This window comes from Hyla sarda, chromosome 10, assembly GCF_029499605.1.
Source record: "Hyla sarda isolate aHylSar1 chromosome 10, aHylSar1.hap1, whole genome shotgun sequence".
Lineage (NCBI taxonomy): Eukaryota > Metazoa > Chordata > Amphibia > Anura > Hylidae > Hyla > Hyla sarda.
In genome coordinates, this window is record NC_079198.1 from 28,033,419 (window position 1) to 28,054,545 (window position 21,127).

At 45.5% G+C, this 21,127-nt stretch overlaps 1 protein-coding gene across 3 annotated transcripts in view; it reads left to right on the forward strand.

Moving 5' to 3' along the window:
• Window positions 1-21,127, forward strand: part of GYS1 (glycogen synthase 1) — a 70,004-nt gene that overhangs the window by 11,999 nt on the left and 36,878 nt on the right. Inside the window, exon 2 of one of the 3 annotated variants that reach the window (XM_056542651.1) lies at window positions 9,160-9,341. In XM_056542651.1, the coding sequence (XP_056398626.1) occupies window positions 9,160-9,341 (182 nt within the window). Of the gene's footprint in view, window positions 1-9,159; window positions 9,342-18,437; window positions 18,514-21,127 lie in introns of those variants that run through there. The other 2 variants (XM_056542652.1, XM_056542653.1) reach the window with 2 other exon arrangements.

Genomic DNA, 21,127 nt, shown 5'->3' on the forward strand with positions numbered 1-21,127 from the left:
CATTACTGTAATAAAAAAAAAAAAAAAAAACTTTTGACTTTTTGTCGAAAGTTTTGACCAGTGGGGGTCTCATTGCTGAGACCCTGTCCTGTTGTTAGCTATAACCAGGAAAAGTGTGCGACAGACTGCTCGATCCGACTGACTGCAGGAGATGGGTTCCATAGACCTCCGTTAGGCCTCGTCCACACGGCGAACATTTTATCAGCAAAATTTTGCTGCAAATTTCCGCTTGCAGCAGCGTCCCATTGTTTGCAGACTGCGGAATGTCCGCAGCAGAATTCCGCCTGTGTAAAGTACGTCCACTGCTGAAGATGAACTAGCTTAAAGGGGTACTCCGGTGTAAAACTTTTTTTGTAAATTACTTCTATTAAAAAATCTTTACCCTTCCAGTACTTATTAGCTGCCATATACTACAGAGAAAATTATTTTCTTTGGGAATTTCTTTTTTGTCTTGTCCACAGTGCTCTCTGCTGACACCTGATACCCGTATCAGGAACTGTCCAGAGCAGGGGAAATCCCCATAGCAAACCTATGCTTCTCTTGACAGCAGAGAGCACTGTGGACAAGAAAAAAAAGAAATTCAAAAAGAAAAGAAATTCCTCTGCAACATACAGCTGCTAATAAGTGCTGAAAGGATTAAAATTTTTAAAAAGAAGTAATTTACCAATCTATTTAACTTTCTGGCACTAATTCATTGAAAATGTTTTTCACCGGAGTACCCCTTTAATATGGCATCCTGTAGTGTTGTCTGCTATGTAACAATCACTCTCTATACAAGAGGATTCAATGGCAATAACTGAATTTTGCTAAAAGAACGGAGACTCCTTTATATTGGACAGTAAAGGAGATTATAGAATTATTTTATTGGTTCGGGTATGGAAATGTATATGTACACAGTGAACTGGTCACACTTCTATTTGCTTAGACTTTCTCACCCTGCACTTTGTTTAACTGAGCGTCAATGAGCCGTGCAGGGTTGTATATACAGGACAATACAATAAAATGTATACTGTACTATGTTTCTTTCAAGGGAAGTGATCCAGGCAGCCGGCAGCTGCCGTGTAAAAGTGACAAGTATCCTACCGTATGACACAGAAAACTATTGTAAAAAGAGGACGCCTTGTAAAAGTGTTTTATTTTTTTTTTTTTCTGCTATATTGCATGGAAATAGGATACAAAAATCAGAGGCAGACTTCTACAGGATGGGAATATTGATTTATAGGGGTATTCCAGGAAAAAACTTGTTTTTTTTAAATTTTTTTTATATCAACTGGCTCCAGAAAGTTAAACAGATTTGTAAGTTACTTCTAACTTGCAATCCTTCCAATAATTATCAGCTGAGAAAGTTGAGTTGTTCTTTTCTGTCTGGCAACAGTGCTCTCTGCTGACATCTCTGCTTGTCTCGGGAACTGCACAGAGTAGAAGAGGTTTGCTATGGGGATTTGCTTCTACTCTGGACAGTTCCCGAGACAGGTGTCATCAGAAAGGACTTAGACAGAAAAGAACAACTCAACTTCAGCAGCTCAAAAGTACTGAAAGGATTAAGATTTTTTAATAGCAGTAATTTACATATCTGTTTTACTTTCTGGAGCCAGTTGATGTATGAAAAAAAGTTTCTTCCTGCAGTACCCCTTTATAGGGTTTTGACTAGGGATCGACTGATAATCGGTTTGCCCGATATTATCGGACGATATTCAAGATTTTGGGCGTTATCGGCAATTACCTTGCCGATAATCCGATAATGCCCCACACCGCCCCCACCATACCGCGCCGCACCGCCCCACGTCGCACCCCCACCACACCGCCCCGGCCCCATTGCCTCCCCCATCCCTGGTTTTATAATTACCTGTTCCCGGGGGCCGGGGTCCACGCTACTCCGGGCTCCTGCTGCGTCCTGCGTTACACTGTGCGCAATGACGAGTGACGTGACGCAACATCACCGTCAGTGCGCACAGTGACAGCTCAGGAGGACGCCACCGGAGCCAGATGTAGAGTGGACCCCGGGAACAGGTAATTATAAAACCGGGGATGGGGGAGGCAATGGGGCCGGTGCGGCGGTGGGGGGCGCGGAGCAGTGCCGCAGTAAGGGAGGGGGGGGGGGGGGATGGGGGCGGTGGAGGTGATAGGACTCAGGAGGACCCCCGGACAGGCAGGGGGGAGAAGCGGGTGGCGGCACTGGTCTATGGCACCGCAAAGGCCGCTGCAGTTCATTGATTTAAAGCGCCTGCTTTAAATCAATGATCTGCAGCGGTGTAGTGGGGGGGGATAAATAGCCGATAACTTATACCGGAATATCGGCATAAGTTATCGGCTATCGGCCCTAACCTCCACAGATTATCGGTATCGGCCCTAAAAAAACCGATATCGATTGATCCCTAGTTTTGACTAATTCTGCTTCCTTATTGCCAAAACAGCACCAACCCTGTCCACTGGTTATGTTTGATATTGCAGCTCGGCTTCATTTAAGTGAATGGGAGTGAGTTGTAGTAGTGCACACACACTCCCTATTACCAACGCCTGTAGGAATTGGAAGACCAACATCTAAAGTGTATGACCAGCCTCAGTTTTCCATTGCCTTATGAGGTTAGGAAAACTATATAATTTTTAGGCAATGCTTTAGTTTTGGAATACTTCTACTTCCCCCCACAGCCAAGTGGACAGGGGCATCACTGTACTGGAAATCTGCACTGTGGCGCCTCCTTTTTATGATAAGCAGGGGTCCCATAGGTAAGACCCCCACTGATCATCCTGAGTTGATGCCTTAAGCTGTTGTAGGCTATCATTATAGATGGGATATGTCCATAGAGAAGTGTACGAAGCCGTCTGTGAGGACAAGTGTCATGTAAATAGAAAAATGGCTGTCTTTTACCTCAGTTCAAAGTCTTTCTTCTGACTGAATCAATTTTAGCAGCTTTTATATTGGCGGTAGGATTCTTGTGTTCTGTGATGTGAGCCCTATTCTACTAAGGTGTGGAAGCCCTTTAAAGGGGTTATCCAGGAATAGAAAAACAGAGCTAATTTCTTTCAAAAACAGCTCCCTGTCTCCAGGTTGGGTGTGGTATTACAACTTTGCTCCATTCACTTCAGTGGAACTGAGCTGCTGAACCACACCCAGCCTGGAGACAGATGGGGAGCTTTTTTTTTGACAGAAATTAGCTTTTTTATTTTTTTATTTTTATTATACAGTGATCCCTCAACTTACAATGTCCTCAACATACAATGTTTTTTTTTTTTCTGGACCATTGTAACTTGAAACCAGACTCAACATACAATGCTACGGACAGTCCAGATCTGTGAAACGTGTCACAACTGGAGAAACTGACCAATCAGTATGGGCATTTTACTGGTAAAACCACTGTATTACTGAAGTGCATGCACTTGACTGGTGTCTGGTAGCGCCTCCTACAGTACAGGGAGGAACTACAAGTTCTGTACTACTCCTTACCTGAGCAAGGGTTAGCTGCTCCTTTGGACACCAAGTAAGGGCGGCTCCATTTGGGACACTGTATGTACTGTATAGGACCCTGAAGAAGATCCTGTCCTCTACATAAACCATTGTTTCCCAACCAGTGTGCCTCCAGCTGTTGCAAAGCTACAACTCCCAGCATGCCCGGACAGCCAACGGCTGTCCGGGCATGCTAGGAGTTGTAGTTTTGCAACAGCTGGAGGCACACTGGTTGGGAAACACTGACATAGACAGTGATTTACAGCTCCCAGCTGATCTTTCTTACTTTTATATCTAAGGACTTGTTTTAGTGGTTTATTCCATGATAATACAAGATAATACAAGCTGCTAACTTGTATTATCATGGAATAAACCACTGTTTACACTTTTGAACTCTCCGTGTGCTGCGGCATCCTTCCTAGATGTCTGAATTGCCTTGACCGGGGCTCCAATCGCTGCTTGCACCGCTATCACATCATTGTGGGACGTGCTGCTCTAATTCTCCTGTGCTGTAAGGACTTGTTTTTATCTATATTAGTTATCTACTTATTTGTCTTTAATCTTCACTTTTTCCTATTTTTGGATGACATTTTGGGGGCTTCAGAACCAATTACCAGGTTTCCATAGAGTTCTGGTCTCAACATACAATGGTCTCAACATACAATGGTCGTCCTGGAACCAATTAATATTGTAACTTGAGGGACCACTGTATATTCCTGGATAACCTCTTTAAAGGGGTATTCCAAGAAAAAACTTTTTTATATATATATCAACTGGCTCCAGAAAGTTAAACAGATTTGTAAATTACTTCTATTAAAATATCTTAATCCTGAGTACTTATGAGCTTCTGAAGTTAAGGTTGTTCTTTTCTGTCTAAGTGCTCTCTGAGGACACCTGTCTCGGGAAACGCCCAGTTTAGAAGAGGTTTACTATGGGGATTTGCTTCTAAACTGGGCGGTTCCCGAGACACGTGTCATCAGAGATTACTTAGACAGAAAAGAACAACCTTAATCCTTTCAGTACTTATGAGCTTCTGAAGTTAAGATTTTTTAATAGACGTAATTTACAAATCTGTTTAACTTTTTGGAGCCAGTTGATATATAAAAAAAAAAAAAAGTGTTTTCCTGGAATACCCCTTTAATTCTAGGGAGTTTCATCAGTTGCTGGAGTGTGTGTCTCTGTGACTATATGTGGCCGGAGCTGTTCACACCGATATAGCTGAACAGGGGACCTTGTTCAAGGCTGCATATTTCCGGCGTCTTATAGGTCATGTTACATACTTTATGAATGCTTCAAATTGCCACGGGAGGAAGCAGGAGCCTGCACGTCTGCTTTATAGTGTTGTCTTAGATAAGGAATAAATTCAAGACTATTAAGAAATTCCAGTTGGCTTCTTCTGAAGTTTCCAGTGTTCGTCTTCCCAGCTCATGAAGTGTAGATGTATCATGATGATATGCCATCACTGTGGGATAAGTGGGGGGGCTGACCTAGGAGACCCTTGCATATAGCTATATTTTCCAGTACAGTGGGGCCCCTGGTCATTTGGCTGTGGGGGGAACTGTAGTCGGAACAAGTGCATTTGTGCAGGGAAAGTCAAGGAGGCCTAGAGCTAAATCTCGCCTGATGAAAGGGACATTAATTCCCTGAAACGCGTTGCGTGTATGCTAAATAAATGTTTAAACTTACCGGAGAGTCGTCCATATCCATTACACAGCAGCGCGACATCCAGCTTCCAGTTTCCCACTCCTTGATGTCTAGAGCTAAATCTGTCCTGTAACCCTTTGTTCTAAGGACAGGTGCAGGTCCCTGAGGTTGTGGTCATTAAGTGATGGCACATCCTAGTACAGTGGTCCCTCAAGTTACAATAGTCGTCCCAGAACCAATTAATATTGTATGTTGAGACCAGAACTCTATGGAAACCTGGTAATTGGTTCTGAAGCCACCAAAATGTCATCCAAAAATAGGAAAAAGTGATGATTAAACATAAGTAGATAAGTAATATAGATAAAGCAAATCCTTACATATAAAAGTAAGAAATATCTGCTGTTAGCTGTAATCACTGTCTATGTCAGTGTTTCCAAAGCAGGGAGCCTCCAGCTGTTGCAAAACTACAACTCCCAGCATGCCCGGACAGCCTTTGGCTGTCCGGGCATACTGGGAGTCGTAGTTTTGCAACAGCTGGGGGCACCCTGCTTGGGAAACACTGGTCTATGTAGAGGACAGGAGCTTCTTCAGGGTCCTGTACAGAACACACAATGTCCTAAAAAAGTAACATGGAGTCACCCTCACCTGGTGTCCAAAGGAGCAGGTAACCCTGGTACAGGTAAAGTGTACAGAACATGTAATACCTCCCTGTACTGTAGGGGGCGCTACCAGACATCAGTCAGTGCATGCACTTCAGTAATACAGGGATTTTACCAGTGAATGCCCATTCTGATTGGTCGGTTCTACCGGCCATTGACACGTTTCACAGATCTGGACTGTCTGCAACATTGTATGTTGAGTCTGGTTTCAACTTACGATGGTCCAGAAAAGACCATTGTATGTTGAAACTATTGTATGTTGAGGCCATTGTAAGTTGAGGGATCACTGTAGTATGCTATACATTTATGAAATATAGAGAATAGCCCTTACAGAGAAAGAATGGACTTTATGCATCCAATGGACATTAACTGATGTTCCACTTTAGATTTTAGGTTGGGGCAGAATGTGGCACACTTGTTATATGATAATAAAGCTGATTCCTGGCCTTGTCCTAAACATGTACATTTGGCTGAGGTGAATACCCAAATGCCTACACCTCTTGTAATGGCATGTCGCCTCCAGAAACAAAACATTGGGAAACCATCCAACATGTATGATCCTCTTTCCCTTGACATCTGCAGTCTGTGGAGCAGTGTTTCCCAACCAGATGCAAAACTACTGTTGGGAGTTGTAGTCTTGCAACACCTGGAGGCACCCTGGTTGGGAAACACTGCTGTGAAGAGTCTGGGGGCTGCTATACACATACGGTCATCATAGCCAACACTACAGAAAATGGTGGGTTCAGGAAACTTTTGTATGTAGAGCTGGCTTAATAGTTACAATGTGTTTCCTAGTATGTCCTACAGAGGAAGTGCTTTAAAGGGGTTCTCCGCTGCCCCGCCTTCCGGAGCCCCGCTCGCAGCGTCTGTAAGTTTATTACTCCGAACGCTGTATGTGGGCTTCTGTGTTCGAGGCCGCCCCCTCGTGACATCATGCCCGCCCCCTTGTGATGTCACCCCCACCCCCTCAACGAAAGTCTATGGGAATAATTTCCTGTGATGATCTGTGTGATGTTAACATGTAATGGTTGTGCTATCACTTACCAAAATGTAATGTATGATAGTAGTAAAAGTACATCTGCCTATAGCCAAGCAAGGCTTTCCTAAAGATATGCCCCCTCAAAAATTGGCAAATCTATTGGCTTCTACAGTAAAGCAATAATTCGACAAGCTGGGCTGAGCATTACAGAACCAAGATCCGTAACGTAACGGGTGCTCCCACTGTGACAGAGATGGTGTCGAGCTTCATGATCCTGTCAGATGTTCTTGGCTCTGTCACGTACAACACATGACACCGGCAAAGCAGACTGAGGATTTTCATACCTCATGGACTAGCAAAACTGCTGAGCCATATGTGGGTGACTTGGATCCCTCCCCTGTTTAGAGTTACCAGGCATCATTCCTTCACTATACGGTAGTACATTCTGTACTGGTCACCATCCGCATCATTTGCCCAAAGGTCTGTGATGTCTACAAACAGGCTGAAATATATTGGAGAAAAATGTTCTTCATTTATTAATTTTACAAATCGATGAGTGGTGCACTATGGTCCCTTTTGTCAATATTGTTGTTTCTATATTAATAGACAACTGGTGCAATCATTTTCAGCAGTCAGTCCCATACTTTCAAATGTTTTATAATCCTAAAGCTATTGTAGAGTTGAAGACTTATTGTACACTGCCCAAAAAAATAAAGGGAACACTAAGATAACACATCCTAGATCTGAATGAATGAACTGATCGTATGAAATACTTTCGTCTTTACATAGTTGAATGTGCTGACAACAAAATCACACAAAAATGATCAATGGAGATCAAATTTATCAACCCATGGAGGTCTGGGTAGGGAGTCACACTCAAAATCAAAGTGGAAAACCGCACTACAGGCTGATCCAACTTTATGTAATGTCCTTAAAACAAGTCACAATGAGGCTCAGTAGTGTGTATGGCCTCCACGTGCCCGTATGACCTCCCTACAACGCCTGGGCATACTCCTGATGAGGTGGCTCCTGGGGGATGTCCTCCCAGACTTGGACTAAAGCATCCGCCAACTCCTGGACAGTCTGTGGTGCAACGTGGTGTTGGTGGATGGAGTGAGACATGATGTCCCAGATGTGCTCAATCGGATTCAGGTCTTGGGAACGGGCCGGCCAGTCCATAGCATCAATGCCTTCCTCTTGCAGGAACTACTGACACACTCCAGCCACATGAGGTCTAGCATTGTCTTGCATTAGGAGGAACCCAGGGCCAACCGCACCAGAATATGGTCTCACAAGGGGTCTGAGGATCTCATGTCGGTACCTAATGGCAGTCAGGCTACCTCTGGCAAGCACATGGAGAGCTGTGCAGCCACCCCCCCCCAAAGAAATGCCACCCCACACCATTACTGACCCACCGCCAAACTGGTCATGCTAGAGGATGTTGCAGGCAGCAGAATGTTCTCCACGGCATCTCCAGACTGTCAAGTCTGTCACATGTGCTCAGTGTGAACCTGCTTTCATCTGTGAAAAGTACAGGGTGCCAGTGGCAAATTTGCCAATCTTGGTGTTCTCTGGCAAATGCCAAACGTCCTGCCCGGTGTTGGGCTGTAAGCACAACCCCCACCTGTGGACTTCGGGTCCTCATACCACCCTCATGGAGTCTGTTTGAGTGGACACATGCACATTTGTGGCCTGCTGGAGGTCATTTTCAGGGCTCTGGCAGTGCTCCTCCTGCTCCTCCTTGCACAAAGGCGGAGGTAGCGGTCCTGCTGCTGAGTTGTTGCCCTCCTACGGCCTCCTCCATGTCTCCTGATGTACTGGCCTGTCTCCTGGTAGCGCCTCCATGCTCTGGACACTACACTGACAGACACAGCAAACCTTCTTACCACAGCTCGCATTGATGTGCCATCCTGGATGAGCTGCACTACCTGAGCCACTTGTGTGGGTTGTAGACTCTGTCTCATGCTACCACTAGAGTGAAAGCACTGCCAGCATTCAAAAGTGACCAAAACATCATCCAGGAAGCATAGGAACTGAGAAGTGGTCTGTGGTCACCACCTGCAGAACCACTCCTTTATTGGGGGGTGTCTTGCTATTTGCCTATAATTTCCCTCTGTTGTCTGTTCCCTTTGCACAACAACATGTGAAATTGATTGTCAATCAGTGTTGCTTCCTGAGTGGACAGTGGGATTTCACAGAAGTGTCATTGACTTGGAGTTACATTGTGTTGTTTAAGTGTTCCCTTTATTTTTTTGAGCAGTGTATAAACACTGACTTATTTGGTTTCATGCCAGTAGGACAATGCTGTTTGTTGCCAGGGCATGTGCCCTATTTTTGATATTGGGGAATGGCTGTATTTGAAATATGTAGATATCATGTGATGGTGCATCTGTGAATATAACTTGTTTCATGGTGTCCTCTTTTCCCCCCAGTTGGTGGAATTTATACAGTTATACAAACCAAAGCCAAGATCACCACAGATGAATGGGGAGAGAATTACTTCCTCATCGGACCCTACTTCGAGCACAATGTACGGACCCAGGTTGAGTTGATTGAACCTCCGAATCCTGCCATCAAGCGTACAATGGATTCCATGAACTCAAAGGGATGTAAGGTGAGAAAAAGACTGTTTTTATTGTGTTTCTTAACATTTGTAATTTCTTTCAATTAATGATTTTAAAGGGGTACTCCACTGGAAAATTATTTATTTATTTATTTTTAAATCAACTGGTGCCAGAAAGTTAAAGCTATTTGTAAATTACTTATATTAAAACATCTTAATCCTTCCAGTACTTATCAGCTGCTATATGCTTCACAGGAAGTTCTTTTCTTTTGAATTTCTGTCTTACCACAGTGCTCTGTGCTGACACCTCTGTCAATTTTGGGGATTTGAGTAGTAGCAAATCCCCATAGCAAACCTATCCTGCTCTGGACAGTTTCTAGAATGGACAGAGGTGTCAGCAGAGAGCATTGTGGTCAGACAGAAAGGAAATTCAAAAAGAAAAGAGCTTCCTGTGGAGCATATAACAGCGAAGTACTGGAAGGATTAAGATTTTTTTTTTAAAGAAGTAATTTACAAATATGTTTTAACTTTCTGGCATCAGTTGATAATAAAAAATAAATAAATAAAATAAAATGTTTTCCAGTGGAGTACCCCTTTAAGATGAAATAGACCAGTCGATGACTTGTCTGAATGTTTGGCTTCTGAATGTTTGGTGATACAGTACTTTGCCATGGGCGCAGGGGGCACTAGGTACACCTGTCACACACAGCTCTAAGCAGATAATCCCTAGAGGGGTCCTTCTCATGTAGCCCATGCAGGTCCCATAGTGATCTGCTGTTAGAACCTGCCTCAGCAGACTCTACTAGAAGATCGCCGATCTGAGAAATATGTAATAGCGTAGCATTGTTCAGGAAATGCAATCAAATGATTGCATATAATTGTCATTACAAAATGGAATTGGTCATGCAAAAAACATGCTCTACCATGGCTCTGTGAATGGAAAAATAAGTTGCAATAAAACTATACCCACACCCCTCATCAACGTACCAAACTGATCTGTGACTCCATATACAACAAGTTTAGGAAAATTCACAATGTGCATGAACAGTGCGGTGAACGACCAGTCGTGATTGGCAAATTACAGTAAACGTAGATAATTTTAAACCAGTGTTTTCCAAAAAGTGTGTCTCCAGCTGTTGCAAAACTTAAATTCCCAGCATGCTGAAAGTTGGACACTGTGACTCAGCATGCTGGGAGTTGTAGTTTTGCAACAGCTGGAGACACACTGTTTGGAAAACAATGGTTTAAAACAGTGAATGGGTGTTAACAGCTGTTAAAGCCTAAGTGCTTAACATATTTAAGAAATAAAAGCTCCTTGTGAACCTTTACTCTGCAGTCAAAGTCTGTGGCTTGTGCAAGGCAGCATTCCAGTAATGTAGTGTATAAACCCTTACATAAGATTTATTGCACATCCGTCACTTACATAACACCAGGACCTTTCTACTTGACAGACATTGCATGAAGTCCATATGTACCAACATTTTCATTTCACAAATGCAGACATGTAAGGAATGCCCTAAAAACATCCACATTTGTAGCCTGGTTCTCAGGATTGCCTTGTGAAAAGTATGGAAGATTCTGGGCTTGAATGCAAAATCGAGGGTTAAAAAGAGCAGAGGGCCCCATTGATCGGTATATGGGCCCCTTGCTCATTGTAGAACATCCTCTTTAAAGTTCAACTGTCATCATATTTCGACCCCCCCCCCCCCAGACCACTATAATGGTGTTCCAGATGATGAGGTGACTGCAGCCATACCTTTATTGCTGTTTGTTCTTCTTTTCTTACTAATAAAAACCTTTTATCCAAAAGTCAGGCACAGTCGGATAGGCGTGGCTTGGGGTTCGCCAAGCCCCGCCGCCGCCATGCCTATCCTGTCTTCCAGCGCTGGGACTCCTGTGTCTTACTACACAGTGCATCCACAGAGCTTGCACCCGTCCCATTGGCTCTAATGTGCGTGCGCCGCTACGTCCCGAGTTGACAGAGCGAGCGCGCGCTCCCGACGTCTGTGTGCTCAGTGTGCATGTGCTGTACTAGAGGCAGTGTGCGGACGAACGTCTGCCTCTAGTACAGCACATGTGCACAGATGTCGCGAGCAAGCGCTCGCTCTGTCAACTCAGGACGCGGCAGCGCGCACGTTAGAGCCAACTGGATGGGCGCATGCGCTGTGGGCGCCGCGTCTAACCCTTTAGACGCGGCGTTCAAAGTTGAACGCCGCGTCTAAAGTGAAAGTAAACTGAAATCGCGGCGTCCCGAACAGCTTACAGGACAGCAGGAGGGTCCCTACCTGCCTCCTCGCTGTCCGATCGCCGAATGACTGCTCAGTGTCTGAGATCCAGGCATGAGCAGTCAAGCGGCAGAATCATTGATCAATGGTTTCCTATGAGAAACTATTGATCAATGTAAAAGATCAGTGAGTGCAGTGTTATAGGTCCCTATGGGAGCTATAACACTGGAAACAAAAAAGTGGGGGGAAAAAAAAGTGAATAAAGATAGTTTAACCCCTTCCCTATTAAAAGTTTGAATCACCCCCCTTTTCCCAATAAAAAAAACAAAAAAAAAACCAGTGTAAATAAAAATAAACATGTGGTATCGCCACGTGCGGAAATGTCCGAATTATAAAAATATATCGTTAATTAAACCGCACAGTCAATGGCGTATGCGCAAAAAAATTCCAAAGTCCAAAATAGCGTATTTTTGGTCACTTTTTATATCATGAAAAAATTAATGAAAAGTGATCCGATCAATACATAAATGGAACCGCTAAAAACTTCAGATCACGGCGCAAAAAATGAGCCCTCATACCACCCCGTACGCGGGAAAAAAAAAAAGTTATAGGGGTCAGAAGATGACCATTTTAAACGTATACATTTTCCTGCATGTAGTTATGATTTTTTCCAGAAGTACGACAAAATCAAACCGATATAAGTAGAATATTATTTTAATCATATGGACCTACAGAATAAAGATAAGGGGTCATTTTTACCGAAAAATGCACTGTGTAGAAACGGAAGCCCCCAAAGTTACAAAATGGCATTTTTCTTCAATTTTGTCGGAAAATGATTTTTTTTTTTTCCGTTTCACCGTAGATTTTTGGGTAAAATGACTGATGTCTTTACAAAGTAGAATTGGTGGCGCAAAAAAATTAGCCATCATATAGAATTTTAGGTGCAAAATTGAAAGGGTTATGATTTTTAAAAGGTAAGGAGGAAAAAACGAAAGTGCAAAAAACAGAAAAACCCTGCGTTCTTAAGAAGTTAAACTCTTACAATCCACCCCTATTTGTGTGCTATGAAATTTATTAGCTCAGTCAATTATGTACAATCTAATAGACAATACAAAACTTCTTCTAATATAGTGGTAGGCACCATTAACTAATGGACCCCTGGACAACTGGGCAGACTGTACATATGGTTTGTCCCCTCCTGACCAGGGGCCTATTATTTAGGGTTGCATTATCTTGACTCCTATCTAACCTCTTGTCTATAGGCTTTGATTCCTATAGTCCATAGCAAGTTGCTATTATCCCCCATGCACTTTCCATTTATAGTACCACTATCTTACATAGCAGAAGACCTTTTGGTACTCTGTATTGCTGCCAGGTCAGTATTAAGGATTGACCGATTATCGGTATGGCCGATGATATCGGCCGATAATCACAATTTTAGGCATTATCGGTATCGGCAATTACCTTGCCGATAAGCCGATAATGCCCCGCCCTCCGCACCGCCCCCACCGCACAGCGACTGCCCCCCCCCCCCCCCCGACCCACCGCGTCGCACCCCCCACCGTAGTGCTGGGCGGTATACCGGTATGGATTTTTGCCCATACCACTATACCGGTCGGGCCCCTCCCCCACCCTCCGAGTCAATAAACATTTTTTTAACTTACCCGTAATGGGGGTGGTCCGGGCAATCCATCCTTCCTGTAGTGTCTGGCGGCATTCCGGGTGGAGGGTGAACCGGTCTGGGCTGTCCTTCTTCTTCTCCGGGGGTCATCTTCTCCACTCCGGGCAGGCTCCGGCCTGGTACGCTGCATAGACGCCGCTACGCCGTGACGTCAGGTGCGTCGCTGCGCACGGGCGTCACTGCACAGCGGCGTTTATGCTGCGTTACTAGGCCGGAGCCTGCCTGGAGTGGAGAAGATGACCCCCGGAGAAGAAGGGCAGCCCGGACCGGTTCACCCTCCACCCGGAATGCCGCCGGACACTACAGGAAGGAAGGATGGCCCGGACCACCCTGACAGGTAGGGGGAGAGAAGCGGGTGGTGGCGGCGGCGGCGGCCTATGGCACCGCAAAAGCCACTGCAGTGCATTGATTTAAAGCGCCCGCTTTAAATCAATGATCTGCAGCGGTGTCGCGGGGAGATAAATAGCCGATAACTTATACCGGAATATCGGTATAAGTTATCGGCTGTCGGCCCTAACCTCCACCGATTATCGGTATCGGCCCTAAAAAAACGATATCTGTCGATCCCTAGTCAGTATATATCAGTGGTCTTCAACCTGCGGACCTCCAGATGTTGCAAAACTACAACTCCCAGCATGCCCGGACAGCCAACGGCTGTCCGGGCATGCTGGGAGTTGTAGTTTTGCAACATCTGGAGGTCCGCAGGTTGAAGACCACTGGTATATATGGTAAAAGTAAAAATCCAATTACTTTAAGTAGTTCAATAAAGCTGAATAAAGTTCAGCTAGTACTGTCTGTAGCCCCTCATGTCATCACATCTTTTTTATTTTTTGCAAATTCATTTAGAAGGAACAATGTGTGTCCTGACTGCCGAGGTGTTTCGCACTGCCGCTGCATGTGTCCACTACATGACTCTGCACGTCTGTGATAACCTCTTTAAATATGGTGATCTTAATGTGTACACACAAGGTGCAGTCTATTCTTCTAAAACTTGTACAGCGTGACTCAGCTACATCACATTAGACCTGCCTAATCTTCTGCCGCTGTAATGGTTGGACCCCACTGATTACCAGGAGGAAGAGAGCTTTAGAAGGGTGTCTGTGCCCCTTTAAAGATTCTTAGGGTATGTTCACATGGCAGAGTTTCCACGCAGAAACTGAAGAAAAAATTCAGCTTGGAAATTCTGCTACATAAAGTTAGCATTGTGGTTAGAGATGAACGAACTTACAGTAAATTCGATTCGTCATGAACTTCTCGGCTCGGCAGTTGATTACTTATCCTGCATAAATTAGTTCAGCTTTCCGGTGCTCCCGTGGGCTGGAAAAGGTGGATACAGTCCTAGGAGACTCTTTCCTAGGACTGTATGAACCTTTTCCAGCCCACCGGAGCACCGGAAGCTGAACTAATTGATGCAGGAAAAGTCAGCAACCGCCGAGCTGAGAAGTTCGTGACGAATCAAATTTACTGTAAGTTCGCTCATCTCTAATTTTGGTGAATAGAATTTCCGCTGTCCCGTTCGTACAGCGGAATTTTTGCATTCTGGATGCTGCAAAAAGAATGAACATGTTAATTCTTTTTGCAGAATTCCCAGCATAGTCCTATTGAAAGAAATGGGACTCTGAATTCCATCTGGAATCTATATATTGAGCGCAAGCAATTCCAAATAATTTCAGCACAAATTCTGTGCACAATCTGCGCGGAAACCGTAAAACTGCAAAAAATCCGCTGCCAGCTTGGCAGAAAGGAGTCTAAATGGAAGCACAGAAACTCTGCTGTGTGAACATACCCTTAGAACAGTGGTTCCTAACCTTGTCGGAGGTACTGAACCCCACCAGTTTCATATGCGCATTCACCGAACCCCTCTTAATTGGAAAAATAAAATATAGGAGGTATATATTTAAGTATATATTTATACATAGGTGCACAAAATGAACAAAACCATTAAGACACATTAGGCGCAGGCAGTGTTCCCCCACACATTAGGCGCAGGCAGTGTTCCCCCACACATTAGGCGCAGGCAGTGTTCCCCCACACATTAGGCGCAGGCAGTGTTCCCCCTACACATTAGGCGCAGGCAGTGTTCCCCCTACACATTAGGCGCAGGCAGTGTTCCCCCTACACATTAGGCGCAGGCAGTGTTCCCCCTACACATTAGGCGCAGGCAGTGTTCCCCCTACACATTAGGCGCAGGCAGTGTTCCCCCTACACATTAGGCGCAGGCAGTGTTCCCCCACACATTAGGCGCAGGCAGTGTTCCCCCACACATTAGGCGCAGGCAGTGTTCCCCCACACATTAGGCGCAGGCAGTGTTCCCCCACACATTAGGCGCAGGCAGTGTTCCCCCACACATTAGGCGCAGGCAGTGTTCCCCCACACATTAGGCGCAGGCAGTGTTCCCCCACACATTAGGCGCAGGCAGTGTTCCCCCACACATTAGGCGCAGGCAGTGGTCCCCCACACATTAGGCGCAGGCAGTGGTCCCCCACACATTAGGCGCAGGCAGTGTTCCCCCACACATTAGGCGCAGGCAGTGGTCTTCAACCTGCAGACCTCCAGATGTTTCAAAACTACAACTCCCAGCATGCCCGGACAGGCAACGGCGCAGGCAGTGGTCCCCCACACATTAGGCACAGGCAGTGGTCCCCCACACATTAGGCGCAGGCAGTGGTCCCCCACACATTAGGCGCAGGCAGTGGTCTTCAACCTGCAGACCTCCAGATGTTGCAAAACTACAACTCCCAGCATGCCCGGACAGCCAACGGCGCAGGCAGTGGTCCCCCACACATTAGGCGCAGGCAGTGGTCCCCCACACATTAGGCGCAGGCAGTGGTCCCCCACACATGAGGCAGGCCAGTGGTCTTCAACCTGCAGACCTCCAGATGTTTCAAAACTACAACTCCCAGCATGCCCGGACAGCTGTCCGGGCATGCTGGGAGGTGTAGTTTTGCAACATCTAGAGGTCCACAGGTTGAAGACTACGGATGTAGACAGTGTTCCCCACAGACATACAGCCTCCAGCCATATACAGTGTACGGTTGGAGGCTGTATGCCTGTGTACTGCCCACTTCAGTGCTCCGACCACCACTCCGGCTATAGCAGGAGGTCTCGGGACTGGTGGTCAGAGCACCGAAGATGACGTGCCGCTGGTCACTTACCAAGCTGGCCAGCGAGAGTCTTCCTACTTCTCTATTCTCCGGTCCTTGGCGCCTTCATTTCCATGGGCGCACGCACAGGGCGTGCACTATGTCCCGGCGGCCCTAGGTATTTAAACTTAACGCGGGGCCGCAGGGAATGAATAGTGATGGGGGGGAATTGCCCTGTAACTACAGGACGGGCAAACACCGGCTCTGCTCGGGGCACCGGGCCAGCTCGAGGCCCCAAGCAATTGCTTGGTTTGCCTGTCCTGTTGCGATCTCCCCTCGCCGAAACCCCGGGACTGACTCACCGAACCCCTGGGGTTCGATCGAACCCAGGTTAAGAACCACTGCCTTAGAAGCTCTGGCATAACAGACACTGAAGTAAACCTTCCCAGTGCTGGAATCTTGTACACTTCACTTAAAAGAAGTGTAAACTGATACAATGGGTCAAATTTATCACCATCCTTGTATATATTTGTATAAATGATGCCCACTATATCTACTGCAGGGACTGAGGGGGCAGAGAACAAGTCTGTCAAGCACCACCCCCTCGGGATCAGTACTAGGCATAACACAGAGTATCTGTTTTTACTTGCAGTGTTCCTTAAAAGCTACTGACATAAAAATATGTTGTCTATAGGGTGTATTCACATGTACAGTATCCTGCCCATATTTAATGTGCAGGATTTGAAGCTGTGTTCAGTCATTTATTTTACATTCAAATCTGCATCATAAAATCTGCAGCTTCAAATTCTGTGCATTAAATATGCGCATCATACTGTATGTGTGAATATACTCTTTGGGGAGGGTCACATGTAACAGATCCACAGCGTATTTTAAGCTGCGGATCCGCAAGTGACGCGACCGATAGTGTGCCTCCAGCTGTTGCCACCCCTGCTCCGCCCCCTGGCCTGCTCATAGCGGCAATCTGCCACTCCGAGCAGCCACACAGGGGCCTGCGAGTTACCATGCGCAGTGTACTCAGATATAGCGACTGCTCCGCGATGTCTGAGTACACTGCGAGTGCACACAGCTGCTCGCAGGCCCATGTGTGGTTGCTTGGAGCAGCAGATTATCGCTGTGAGCAGGCCAGGGGGAGGGGCTGGGGTGGCAACAGCTGGAGGCACACTATGGGTTGGGTCACTGGCGGATCCGCAGTGTAAAATGCGCTGTGGATCAGTTACGTGGGGCCCTACCCTTAGGGAACTTTCACACATACAGGATCTGCAGCATATTTTCTGCAGCGGATTTTTCTATCGATTAAAGTTAATAGGTAGCAAAATCAGCCCTCAAAAAATATGCAGAAGATCTTGTAGGTGAACATACCTTTAATGAAATTTTGGCTATATTCTGTTATTTACTTGTCTGTACTGACTGGTAGTGCACTAGAAAAGAAGCTGTGCACGATATGTTCTGCTTCTACACATCCTGACCAGTGTTAATGCATTTTGACTGCAAAAGGAAAGCTTCAAAATCCCTCCAGAGCTAAAAGGAAGGATCTAAGTGAGGACCCCTTCTATAGTGCCGCCAAGCAGAAGATGGTAGCCAGTAACCAAAAAGGGTCTATTCACACGCCTCAAATTGAAGCCCATAGACTTCTATGGAATTCCGCACTCCCATTCACACTTCTTGATTTCCGCTTGCGGAATTCCGCCTCAAATTGAAGCCCATAGACTTCTATGGAATTCCGCACTCCCATTCACACTTCTTGATTTCCGCTTGCGGAATTCCGCCTCAAATTAAAGCCCATAGACTTCTATGGAATTCCGCACTCCCATTCACACTTCTTGATTTCCGCTTGCGGAATTCCGCCTCAAATTAAAGCCCATAGACTTCTATGGAATTCCGCACTCCCATTCACACTTCTTGATTTCCGCTTGCGGAATTCCGCCTCAAATTAAAGCCCATAGACTTCTATGGAATTCCGCACTCCCATTCACACTTCTTGATTTCCGCTTGCGGAATTCCGCAAGCGGAAATTCAGAAGTGTGAATGGGATTGCAGGATCCCATAAAAGTCCATGGGGAAGATCTATCAAAACCTGTACAAAAGAAAACTTGCCCAGTTGCCCATAGCAACCAATTAGATTGCTTCTTTCACTTTGCAGAGGCCTTGTATAAAATGAAAGCAGCAATCTGATTGGTTGCTATGGGCAACTGGGCAACTTCTCCTCTGGACAGGTTTTGATAAATCTCCCCCGATGGGCTTTAATTTGAGGCGGAACTCCGCAAGTGGAAATTCTGCCATGTGAATAGACCCTAAGTCACCTCAGGCCCTGTTACCAAGCAACAGGTGTCCTTTCTGTTCTCTCAGGCGACTTGCCGTCATTGTTACATTTTTGTCGTGCACGTTGAAGAAACATTCCTTTTGTGTCATTGCTAAAAATCCTCCCCCTGCCCTTCCATCCATGAGTTCAGAATCACATGTCCGAGCACTAATTTTAGCATTCCTCCGCTGTGACCTGATGTTATGGGATTGGGTTACGGCCCATTGAAAAGGTCAATTCTAAAAATTGTAAGCCGCGCTTGTTCAGGCCTCGGGTTCCCGGACAGGATCACAGAATTAGTTTGGTGTTGAGGACCCATAATGTCCCGACAGCTGAGATATTACTGAGAAGGTGACGGCGTGGAGGTCAGGAAGTCCTCGTGAAATTCGTCTTTTGTGTTGCACTAGAAGGTCGAAGATATTCGACCTAAAGCGTAATGGCTTGTATTTGTAAAGTGAGCTAGAGCTGCATTAATATTGTGTTATATAGGTTCTTGGCCCTCATTCCACTCTTCTATCTGCTCATCCCCATCTGACTTATTCAGGAGTGTAATTCATAGAAATCATCTAGTTAAAGGAGTTCTATAGTTAAAGAGAACTTATCCCCTATCCATAGGCTAGGGTATAAGATATAGATTGCGGGGGTCCAACCGCTGGGACCCCCCACGATCTCCAGTTTGCTGGAAGGGGGCGTGCCGACCCCCACACGGAGCGGTAGCCAACACTCCTCCTCCATGTATCCGAAAGTAATACAAGGAGGGGGCGTGTCGGCTGCGGCTTTCTACGGGGGTCGGAACAACTGACTGCAGACTGCCGGGACTGACTTAAGACTCCTTTAAAGGGGTACACTGCTGCCCAGCATTAGGAACAAGCTGTTCCGAGCACTGTAGCCGGAGCTTTTGATGTCATAGCCCGCCCCCTCATGATGTCATGCCCCGCCCCCTCAATGCAAGTCTATAGGAGGAGGCGTGACAGCCATCACGCCCCGTCCCATAGACTTGCATTGAGGGGCGGGGCGTGACATCATGAGGGGCGGGGCTATGACGTCTCGAGCTCCCGGCGCCGGCTCCAGCATTCGGAACAGTTTGTTCCAAATGCTGAGCAGCGGAGTACCCCTTTAAAACTGACACACACATAGGGTTAAAAGGGTAACCCCCTGAAGCTGGCCCATGCATCATCTGATAGTTTTGGGCCCAGCTACCATAACTACTGTTATTCAAGGGGAAACGAGCAGCTTGTCATACATCACCCCTACAGTGGCTACGGTTTGTAGTCTTACTTGTTCATTCTTTTGGCGGAATCTGCTCCGAAATGCATTGTTGTCTGTAGAGATGGTGCATTTAAGAGCGCTCCTAGTGCCGACTTGTTTTGCCGGCGCCCACTCCAGACTGATATCCAGGCGGAGATTCCGTAGTGTGAATGAGCCCTTTATTGGCTCCAAATTTTTCTTTCCTGGGGATTGGTGCAACAAATGGGGTATTAGGCAAGAAACCTTAGGATGAAACTTTAATAAATTCCATCCACAAGCTACAGAATTTTTTCAGACAAAATTTGGCCTGCAGTCCTCTTTTCAGATCCGCAGCCTGTTACTTTTTTTGTTGCGGTTTCACAGCTTTTGTTGCGGATTCTTAGAGGTCAGCATTTGCAAGACATTTATTTCTGAGCATTACCCACAGATCTGCAGCTAAGGGTGCGTTCACACGGCCGTCTGTCCCTGTTTAAAAAAAATATATATATATATATTTTTTTTTATTTATTTATCCCCATTTCGGTTCCATTCTTGAAGGCTGTAAACGGATTAAAAACTGTTAAAAAAAAAAAATCCCATTCATGTCAATGGGATTTTTTTTTACAATCCGTCTACATCCGTTTGTATCCGTCTGCACTCATTTCCGTTTTTATTTTTTATATTTTTTTTGGGACGGCAGAAAAAACGGCACATGCAGTATTTTGTTCTTCCGTCAAAAAAAGAAGAAAAAAACCGATACAGTAAATTTAACATTGAAGTCTATGGAAAACGGATGAGCCCTTAATATCATCCGTTTGCATCTGTTTTTTCAATCAATTTTTTGATCATTTTTTGGGGGCGTTAATTCACTGAACAATCCGTTTGCATCCGTTACTGTCTGTTTTTTCAATCCGTTTTTTGATCTGTTTTTACTTCTGAGCATGCTCAGAACAAAAGAGAATAATTTTTTATTTTTTTTTGGTTTATTAACTGAACAATAACAGATACAAACAAATACAAAAGGATAACATCCGTTATTGTCCGTTTTTATTTTTGACGGGAGAAGAACGGGACAGGTCTAGACGGCCGTGTGAACGCAGCCTAAGGCTGCGTTCACACAGCTGTCTAGACCCGTTCCGTTCTCCAGTCAAAATTAAAAACGGACTTAAAAAGAAAACGGACAATAACGGATGTTATCCATTTGTATCCGTTTGGATCCGTTTTTGTTAAGTTAATAAACCAAAAAAATGCTCAAAAGTAAAAACTGATCAAAAAACGGATTGAAAAAACAGATGACATTA